The sequence below is a fragment of the Diachasma alloeum genome, unplaced genomic scaffold (genome assembly GCF_001412515.2).
Source record: "Diachasma alloeum isolate Michigan unplaced genomic scaffold, Dall2.0 Dall_scaffold_00404, whole genome shotgun sequence".
Classification (NCBI taxonomy): Eukaryota; Metazoa; Arthropoda; class Insecta; order Hymenoptera; family Braconidae; genus Diachasma; species Diachasma alloeum.
This window is the reverse complement of record NW_021680543.1, coordinates 82,845-93,818: the sequence shown is the minus strand read 5'-3', so window position 1 is coordinate 93,818 and position 10,974 is coordinate 82,845. Positions and strand designations below refer to the sequence as shown.

The window sequence follows — 10,974 nt, the reverse complement described above, 5'->3', positions numbered from 1 at the left end:
ACTTTATCATTCGCGATTTTACACTGTTTTACGAACTTTGTGAGCGAGCAAGATTTACCATCAAATTTGGCGACAAGGTCTACTGCTAGTTTCAAAGATAAGTATGAATCATAGCGTTCTGTCATTGGGGAGAATGAGTCAGAAGATCGTAAGGTGCTCGGTAGGCTTGAAATGTCTGAAGCATCATCTGATGGAATTTTACTCGATGTGTCGTTTTGGGAATTTAGGGGTGGAGGTGTAGGTTGTATAAATGACTGAAGAGGCCCGGGGGTGTTCGTGGATTCTCCGGGAATCGGTAAAACTGTTAAATCCTCGACTTGAAAAGTATTGTTACCACTCGCGGCTCGCCTACAACCTATTCTCCTACGTCTCCTCGTTACGAGTGACATTTTCGATTCTTTTCGCGTTTCCTAATTACAAATTATACATATAAATTCGGTCTTATAATTACTTACGATACTGTGATTTGAAGAGCCGTCATCATTTGTTCTTTCCTGCGTTGGTTCGTCCTCTCCTAGATCGTTTGCCTTTGCCTCGTCTCTTGCGTTATCTCTGCTACCCTCGTATCCCAGTGTTTGGACCTTTGCGTTGTCTCTGCTACCCTCGCGTTAGATTCTCCGACGTGACTCGCCTCTTCTCCTTCACTCTAACCCCTGGCGCCGGTGATTTGATGGACTTTTCCTCTGCACGGACACCAAAATCACCCTCCTCTGGTATTCACCCAACGCATCCTCCGGAAAAACCGTGCGCAAACAACCGGGATGAGAGAAGTGCGCTTTTTAGTAGATTTTTATCCACAATGTTTCAATATTTCAAACACTTGAAACTCAAGGGTCAGACACAATGTTTTTCTTTCCTTTCGGAAACGTGTGAACTTCCGTAATTTAATTGAACTTAGGAAGTCAGTTATTCCCGATCACATTTATAACACTGTTTGTTATTCGTTTACTCAATGTTCATAAAATTCACCAGTTCGAAAGAATCACTTCCTACTTTCTTTTGTTTTAGAACAACTTTCTGCGAGCCGGCAAAATAATTGTCTCTTTATTGTTAATTATTTATTTTGAATCCCACCGCTGTCACGAATGTTGTGTGCCACTTTTCTGGCTAGTTATTTTAGTTCAAAAGGGGACGGGTAAGTTGCCCGTGGAGCGCTGAAGCGCTCTGCTCGCTGAAAGCGGGAAGGTTTAAAAAAGTCCAATAATACACTCGAACACTTTTTAAGATTGAAATAACTGATTTTAATTGATAAAAATAAACTTCGCATTAAGTTCGGATACAAATATTGCAGGAGATGTGTTCTCTTTGAACTTGAGACAAGTGTGTAAAAGTACCTCGCTAACTTGGCAAAGCGTCCATGAGGTGTTAAGGGTTTTTGTGGTGGGGGAAGGCACCTAGCCAATCATTCTCAAGGAAAAGGTGTCTTCCTAGAGGGGGTGGTCAGTCAGGGAGCTACGGAGGGGTTGGTGTTTGCCAAACGTTGGGGAAAGTACGCGGGTCCCGACATTTAGACCCAAATGTCTAGACAGAATCGGGGCCGGAGGGATTATGTTATAAAATGCCAGATGTTGGAAAACCGAAGACAGCTTAACTGAATTACTTGAGTCTCTGGAATGGATTTTATGAGGGTCGCGGATTAAGCAAATTCTGGAATATCTTCGTTTTAATGAGGGTTGAATTTAAAATGAAATGCAGGTTAACTCGGGAAAACCAACAATAAAATAATGTATATATTATTTTATTGTTGGGGGATTTTTACCATTAGGGGGAATTTTCTAACAAGAACCTCATGAGAGCTTTTTCCTGTTGGGGGTTTCCAAGATTAAAATATTTCTTAATTAATAATTATTCAATTAATACTAATGTCTTCAATTTCTATAACTTATCCTATTTAGAATCATATGAAAATTCTTATATTAATTCTAAATTCACCAAGTAGGTCTGGTAACAATGGCGCTATCTAGGGAATCTATATAAATCTAGTAACCTAGGGAGCAAGGACATTACAAGTGAATTCCTAGAGATTTTCTAACGAACTAGTATAATACACAATAACTATCCGCTACGAGTGAAAACCCACCCTTACTCACAGGTGCGTACTCTGGATTAGTATAGCTACTTAAATCATACGTAATTATCTCAACTGGGAATGAAATTATGATGAATGAAATGACCTTTCTCAGAACTTTATCTCCCTTTAAAAAATTTCCCGTCTGATATCTTGTCATAAAAAAAACATTCAAATAATGAATGCAATCTGTTTTGTTAAACTCGTGAAACTGAGGTGGGAAACCACCACAAAACTCGTTTATTTAAAGAAACAAAAGTGCACATCGCTTTTAGAATTATCACGACGTAAAAAGTCCGAAGGCCATGTCAGGGAAAAAAATTCCCACAATCCTTCGGAGAAAAGCTGAATGCCGGCTGTGACTACGCGTGCGTCCACCCCCAAACATCCACTGCCCCTCGATGTAATGAAACTCCTACGCAACTCTACGTCTCCAGTATGAGAATACAGACAGAGGAAGGACAGTGGGTTATTCGCATACGTTGAGGTAACAAAATCGAAGTCTATTCCATACGCACGAATCGTTTCTATTCATGTTATTCATTTGTGTCAATTTTTGTTCCCAAAATATTCATTCTCCCTATCAAAAACTCTCTTTCTAATTCAAACTTTCGTTCATAAATTGACTAGTTAATAAAATATATTGATAAAATGAAATGACAAAAAAATGAATTTACATTTTTAGTGAAGAAAAATCAATTTTATTAATTGAATTATCGAGAGGTGAATGTATCAATTATTTGGATAGAAAAAAATAATTAAAGATCTTTTCAAATCAAAACATAATCAATAACAATTTCATTAACGTATCAATTAATATCTATGCATCTATTCATTTATTTCTAAAAATATTAACAACATCAAATGCTGAAACTAAACTAAAATGAAATTTGATTTCGAATGAAAGAAAAATGATAACAATCCGATAAATTTAATTATTAATCAATGAACTCATCCAATCAGTCATATAAACAGAATTTTCATACACAGTCGTAAAAACATAAATAGAAAAATAGAATTATAAATAATTCTTCTGAATTAAGAAAAACAATCAACCAGAATCGATTAACGATTCCCTTCGTTTAATAAATTACATGAAAATGGATGGATTCTCAATTAATTAATATACTATAAATAGTTATTTATGATGAACAATTGTTATAAGTAAGTGTAAACACCTGAACCCGTGCCATATGGCAAGAGTCCACCCACTGAAGTCTAATTATAATTTCATCCTGATGGCTGTTAAGTCCCATTAAAGCGCCTTCAATCACGTACTGCCACGATTAAAACAATTTACAAAATCCTGAGATTTATTACATGCAATTTCTCATAAATATCCGAAGTGAGGCGGTTGGTGGGGAGCAATGGCAGCGTAGAAAACGAAACTTTCGTTTGTTTGAGGGGTTGATCCCGCTGGGTTATCGATCGGATCTAATTGTTGAAGATAAGTGGAATTCCACAGAAATTCCTGAGGTTTTTATGGAGATTAAAGTTGTCGTGGGTGCAATTATTCGTTGATCCAAAGAATGAAAAAATTTCATTCAATAGAAAACCTGACCTATTCACTAGAGAATTTTATTGGATGTCTGTTTCAAATACTAGAACTGTCTTAAAAATTTTATTTGTTTTTATTTTTCTGTACCACTTATTTTCTTGAAACTTTGATTGGAAATTGGTTTTCTATTTTTTTTTATTTTGTAATCAAACAAGAAAAATACAGACAACAAAAAAATTGAATTCCAAGAACTTTTATGCAATTGCAAAAACTTCATTACAATTCATTAAAGAAAGGGCTTGATATCATTCACTAAATTTTTTCACATATGGTTACGAATCAATTTTTAAGACACGGAAAAACCTAGGGGAGACGAAGAACTCGTCATATTATGTTTACCAGCAGAAAATTCCTGCGTCGCCTCCTTCCCTCCCTCCCAAGCCCTTAAAATTCATCATCTCCCCCGTTTCCTCCCCATCTCTCCAACTCATAGTGTGCAATACAACACGTTCTGGCATAATGGAATAACAAATGCGAAAGTCCACTCACACGCGCTCACACACAAATCATAATTATTCTTCCCGAAGTCATGAGAAAAAAAATGCACTGAACAACAGAATGATAGTGAAATTTTAAATAGCTGAAACTTCATGTACTCAATCCTCACACACTATGGAGTGAAATAATTATTTTTAATGTTAAAAAAACTGTATTTGAATCAAATAAATTGTTCATTTGATTCTAACAGAAGATTTATTTGATTCAAATAAAGTTGATTTAATGCAAATAAACCGTTTTTCTGGGTGTGATGATGGGTTTTGATGTGTATTAAGAGAGTAGAAATAATATTCTCTTGTGGAATACGATATTTTGTTCAGGAATTTTTATTCAGAATCTTTTTTACTTAAATCAGGGAAGTCAGGACAATATTCTTTAAGCAGAAATAATCATTCTGAAGTAAAAAATGTTTTATTCTTTGAATGAGAATACTTACTTTAGAGGTGATATAAAATATTTTATTCTTGAACGAGAAATATTCGTTCTGAAATCAAGAATATCCATTGTTAGATCAAGAGATTTGACTTTTGAACTAGAAAGATTTATTCTAAATTCAAGAATTTCGGAAAAATATTCTTGATAGGAGGATTATTATTCAAGAACAGAGAATATTTCACTATCGAATCGAAAATATTCATTTTTTTTATCAAGAATATTTACATCCACCATATTTACAAAAAAATTGTAAATTAATATTAGAAAATGAAAATACAAACCCCGAGAAATAAAATTAATCCCCACATTCCAAATGAACAACCGAAAATTTTATTCCCTCAATCAATCGGAGAAAAAGTCAAATATTCGCATGCAATATCCTCGTCATTCCTCCGAAAGTTCAAGGACACGCGTCAGAGGATATTGTGGGTGGGGTGTTGCTGGTTGTAAAAATCCCCTCAGGCGGGAATCAACTGGTCCTCTCTCGCGCCCCCACCCTCACCCCTTAAAGACCATTTGAGATGTTTGAGTGTATGAGTGATTACATCCACAGGTAGAAGTATTACGCTTGCGTGATAGCAGGTTGTGTCATCCCGGGGGCGCAGCACCTTAAGTAAGGATAATGTAATGCCGAATTGTCGAGAGTATCATCCATTTGTGAGGTAAGAATACTTTCCGATAATCATAATGTTGCGATTAAATATCAATTGAGTTCTTTCAAATAAGAAAAAATGTCAGTGGAATTATTAATAATTATTGATTAGTAACGATTAGTCTGGGAGGAATACATGAATGGCATTTTCAATGTCGAGTGATGAATTCAAATTTTTTGTTGATGAATTTTTGAATCGAAGCATTTTATTTGTATCATTATTTATGCATCATTTATTTACGATCCATTATTTTGTTGATTATGTTAGTTGGGGGAATGAGGGAATTGTTGATGATTTTTTATTTCAGGTTGGAAGAGAGATGGACTCTCACAGCGCGGGAGCGGTTGTTGTCCTCGGGACAGTCGGTGCTGCGACTGGTGCAATATCGGCGGTTTTGTTCTACGCGATGTGTATGAAACGAAAGAGGTTCGCGTATTTTTCGAGTGGAAAGGGCCCTCTCAACTGGTGAGATCTTTGAAATACGAAAATCGAGAAAAATCAGTAGTTACAGGTGTCTGGGATCAGACAGATTGTTCAAATTAATTCTTCATTTATGAAAATGAATAATTCTACCATCGGAGATGTACTATGTAGTAGAAGGCGTCATTTCTCAGATAAAACATTCATCAGACTTGAATGAAACCGACGTTTTTTATTGATTCTAAAGAAATGACAGATTTTATAAAAATTGTTTCCATGTAAGTAGTTACACATATTTGTGGTGAGACATAATCTAGATTTTTTTACAAAATTGAAAATGTTTTCAACCTAACAGTAACTTGAAAGTGATCATTTTTTAAATCATTTTATGATTTTTCAATGAACTATTCTTTGAGTGGTAACATACGAATATAATCAGACAAAAAATTGACGGAAATCACAGATTTGATGATTTTTTAACGCAATAATAGGGACATTGAATCCTATCCTGATCAAGTCCATTGATGAATTCTTTCAGATAAATAAATTGAAGAATGTCTTTCAAAATATTAATTAACTCATATGGGTGTCTAATTTTTTAATTAAAAAAACAGTCAATTAATCTTTCTTTTGTTGATCTTGTGACAGGTTTGAAAAGGATTTATTAGACCGAGCGAAAGAAGCAGAAAAGTCCCCCAGTGAAAATTTCATTGAACTCGGAAATATCGCGTCACTGACGTGTAATCCAACAGTACGAGGGGAACTGAGTGACAACATTTGCGATGACGCCGAGTGGCAACGGAAGGATCCACCCTATGACACGAGCATCCTGAACTCCCGCGAAGGTGAACTCCCCCTTTTTTCTCAAAATAAACTGACCCATGCGAATGTGAACGCTTGTTTTCAAAATGGATTATTTCCAAATCTATGGAGAACCAGTTGATCAGGCAAACAAAATTGGAAACCAGAATATTGTAGCTTCAATTAGATACCGGTTTCATAATTTTCCATTCATTAGAAATGATCGAATTCGAGTCGTATTGAGCACACACTACGCTTGGTAACAGAACGGCCCCGTCCGTGAGGGGTTAACAAGTACATTAATTCAGTTCTTCAATAAGGGGGGGTCTCACCACTTTTTTCAAGTCCCAGAAATATTTGACGGAAAATTTTGTCCATTTTTTTTATACGTTTTTTTAGGTATGAAAAAAGTGGAAGCATGAGTCATCACATTATCTCAATTTTACGACACTATTTGTTCATTTTCTCGTATAAGGCGATGAGCAAATCCAAATGCCATGCGATTGATTTTGCGGGAGATCATATCGAGTATTTGAAAAAAAAAAGTTCGAAAAAATCAAAAAATGTAGGAGATACGATTTTTCGAAAACGATGATTTACAAAAATCGCCAGTTCCAATAGAAAAAAACGAAAAAATGCTTGAAATATATTGATATTTTGGAAAACAGTTATAATGTGGCCAAAAAAGTAAAAATTCCCCCGCTCCATAGGTCATTTCATCCTTTTTGGTTGCCATCTGTCTTTCTGGGTTCTTGTGTTTCTTGTTATATCGTGCAGCTTTGAACTTCACTGTTTGGCGTGCCTTATAACGTCCACATCGCCGACGAACTCGCCTTCGTCCTATCCTCTGCGATAGATGATTCGCCGTAAAACCCATTGCAGCGAGGAATTGCCTTGTACTCTCTAGAATCCTTTCATTGAACTCACAAATGGCCTCAGATACTGCTGTCTCGATACATTCTTTCGATGGAATTAAATAAACTTTTTCAATCACATTATGACTGTTTTCTGAAAGATATATAAATTCCAAGCATTTTTTTCGTTTTTCCTATTGAAAATGACCATTTTTTGAATTCATCGATTGAAAAAATCGTATCTCCTAAATTTGTTTTATTTTTTCGAACTTTTTTTTTTGAATTACTCGATATCATCTCCCGCAAACTTAATCGCATGGGATTTGGATTTGCTCATCTCCTTATAGCAGAAAATAAGCAAATAGTGTCGTAAAATTGAGATAATGTGATGACTCATGCTTCCACTTTTTTCATACCTAAAAAAACGTATAAAAAAACAATTGACAAAATTTTCCGTCAAATATTTCTGGGACTTGAAAAAAGTGGTGAGACCCCCCTTAAATCAATTTATGCAGACTCCACTAATTTTTCATTCAAGTTAATTGAATTGATGTTGTATTTAATCCAGTTATTCAACGGTTATCATCCGAAGGAGATGACGAGCCGAAAACTCCAGTGAGTCCATTCCCTCCTCCACTTCCGGGAGGTGCAGTTGTTGCTTCTGATGAGCGAATGGTCATTGTTAAATCACAACCAAGGACATCGTCTGGATCAAGGCTTAATAGTACTGATAGTGACTCCGTTTTTCACAAGGTAAAAATTATTAATAAATTAATTAAATTGATGTTTTTATTTTGCATAAATTCTTTCCAATAATTATTCAATTTATAGTTCTTTGAAAGAACAATTATTGTTTTCAGTAAAGATTTATTATTATTATTATTATTATTATTATTATTATAAGGCCCAGCTCCATTATCTGCTGAATGCTATCTAGGTAGTTTTTTTGTTCGATTTTTATTTCAAAATTTCAATTCGATGCCTCGTCACTCAGACTCCGAAAATTATGAATTTGGATTTTAAAAAGAGGAAACAAAATTCTGACCATTTTGATAGAGCGTTTTTTAATTAATATTGAGGAATGAGATCAATAGAGGAGATATGAATAATGTTTAATTACCGTGGCAAATGGCGGCCTGTGAAATAATGTATCCTTTGCCACAGCGCGACCAGACGATTATACAAAAAGATTTTTGAAAAATTTTGGAATATTTTCAACAATTTTTTGACCACACTTTTACGATGAACTACGAATCACTTACACCAATCTCCTCAATTGAAAATTGTACTGTCCATCAACTGTCACTTTTGCCGGGGGCGCAAAAAAAGCAAGAGGGAGTGATTTTCGTGTTTTCGCTTTTGACGAATATAATGCTTCTATTCGGAAGCAAAAAGATTCAAAGTCTGAAAAGAATCCTACTTCAATGACTTATGATGTAGGTGAACATTACTAATCTTTCAAATTTTTTACCTCAGCCAATTTAGAGAAAAAAAACCCAAAAACTAAAAAAATTTTAACTGTCAAAAAACCTCATTCAGTTATATCTGTGTACATATTGTGTATGGGTGAACCAAAATTGAGTCCATCGGTTGAGAATTACGCCATGAGGATACGTTTGAAGATTTTATTCCTCTAAAGCCTCTCTCTGATCAATAAAAAAATCAAAACCTAATTTTTTCCTATTTTTTTTTACATTGAATGAAGATATCAGTCATTTCGAAATTCTAGCGCTATCTTCCCCTAATAATGCGAATTTTCACGAACGTTTTGCTACGAAAATTCTTTTCATTTTCAAAATCTTCTTGATAAATTTAGCAATCACCTTGGTCGTCCTCTTCATCAATAGACGAGCCAGCGGGTGAGTTGCAATTAAGTCTCTCTCACGATTCCATCAATGGGGTACTTACGGTGAAACTTCTCGAGGTGAGATAACTCGATTTCATTATTTACTTCACCCTGTAAATTTAATTATCTACTGGGATAAATTGAAAGGTTTTTCCCCCTCAAAAGGCGCACGATTTGAGGGCCAGGGAATTAAGTGGGAGTGCTGATCCGTACGCGAAGATAAGACTTCTGCCTGATAGGAATAATACTTGGCAGACTAAGGTCCATAAGCGCACGTTGAATCCAGGTAAAAAATCGTTGACAGCAAAATTATTTATTTCTATCAAAAATTGAGTATCTGAAACGTAAAATTATGCTTATTTGGACAGTCGCAGGAGGCTTATAATTTAAAAATCGAGTGATTAAACTAAAATATGATTTTTTTCTAAAGAAGAAAGAAGGAATTAAATAAACAATTGTAACGCAATTTTCCATCTGGGAATGGAAAATGTCGTCAACTCGTCCCTTTCCCCTAGAATATGAGGAAACTCCGAAAAATATCGATAGGTACCAGCCGTCCTTTGACCTCGAAAACCACAAACAGAAAATTTCCAGTGCGGATCTGAAACGAAAATGGAAATCTGCCCTTAACCTAAAAATTAGTCTTGACCCGTCAGTACTCGCCATGATTTTCTCTTGCAAAAATTTTCAGGGTATAGGGAACATAATCAAAAAATTGATTATTTTGGATCGAATTATTGAGTTCTATCTGAAATACATAGTCCTCTCAAAGAAAATATCCAAAATAATTCCCCCAGCGAGCCAAAATCCGGTTTTCTGCCTTGCCACTGTCGACAGAAATTCCTGACCCGCTGTCCTGGCACTGTCGACAGTCTTCTTCTTCTGTTCAATGTGGTTATATCTTCTCACTCTAGAAGAGGCAAGCACAAAAAAAAAAAAAAAAAAAAAAAAAAAAANAAAAAAAAAAAAAAAAATCACTGTCGACAGTAATAACGTAGAAAGGTCGACAGTACATCGACAGTAGTAACGGGATTAATTTCGAGGGTCGGGGGTTTATGGGGGCTCAGTGGACGCACACTACGAGCATGAGTCGTCAGCTCGAAGGGATGGTAAACCTTATTTCTCAAGATTCTCGATAGATGACACAACGGTGAATTTCGATGGACCAGTAGATGGCAGTAGCGTTATGGGATTTGCCTCGATTGGCTTGATCCAGAATTAACATTGTGAAAAGGAAATTCAATCCTCAATTTTTTGTAAAAATAGATGTTCAATACATTTAGATTATCCTATAAAACTTAGTTTTTTGGAATGTCCCAAAACAAAAATCATCCGCATAATTTTCTTTTCTGTTGTTAGTAAAACTTTTAAACAAAAAAACTTTGAAAATTCAAGCCAAGGAATTTTTATGAAAACAATCCTAACAGATTCAAATCTGTAGGAAAGTAAAAAAAATTATCGTTTTCAAATAAAATGTTTTCAGTTGCAAAAGTTTAGTTAGTAACCAGAGCCAGAGATAATAGGGGAGATTGCTCAGGCTTATGGGAACTGTTCGATCAGAGTTTCATAGCGGTGGCGCGCATGAACTAATCGAGAGGCCGTCTCTGTGGGTAAAGAAATTGTCATCTATTACCATGGAAACAGTCGATAACAGGGATGCGTTCCCAATCTTAAATCCAACATGAAACCTCCTTTGCATTCACTCATCCGCTTGATTATCCCATTTTCGTTCATACAACTTCTTATTGTCTTAATTTGTAAATTAGTTGATCATAAAGGAGAGGGAGAGAAGGAATTATGAAGTCTTGAGCGAAAGAGGATCATTTATTTGAATTTCTATA

General features: G+C 35.3%; 1 protein-coding gene across 1 annotated transcript in view; it reads left to right on the top strand.

Annotated features, from left to right (window-relative positions):
- Positions 1-2,067: 2,067 nt before the first annotated feature.
- LOC107042031 (synaptotagmin-A) overlaps positions 2,068-10,974 on the top strand; it is a 34,569-nt gene continuing 25,662 nt past the window's right edge. The window contains exons 1-8 of the mRNA XM_015262897.2: positions 2,068-2,092; positions 2,344-2,555; positions 5,113-5,221; positions 5,520-5,677; positions 6,281-6,477; positions 7,856-8,040; positions 9,104-9,211; positions 9,299-9,419. Coding sequence (XP_015118383.1) covers positions 5,532-5,677; positions 6,281-6,477; positions 7,856-8,040; positions 9,104-9,211; positions 9,299-9,419 — 757 coding nt within the window. The 5' untranslated portion in view covers positions 2,068-2,092; positions 2,344-2,555; positions 5,113-5,221; positions 5,520-5,531. The remainder of the gene's footprint in view (positions 2,093-2,343; positions 2,556-5,112; positions 5,222-5,519; positions 5,678-6,280; positions 6,478-7,855; positions 8,041-9,103; positions 9,212-9,298; positions 9,420-10,974) is intronic.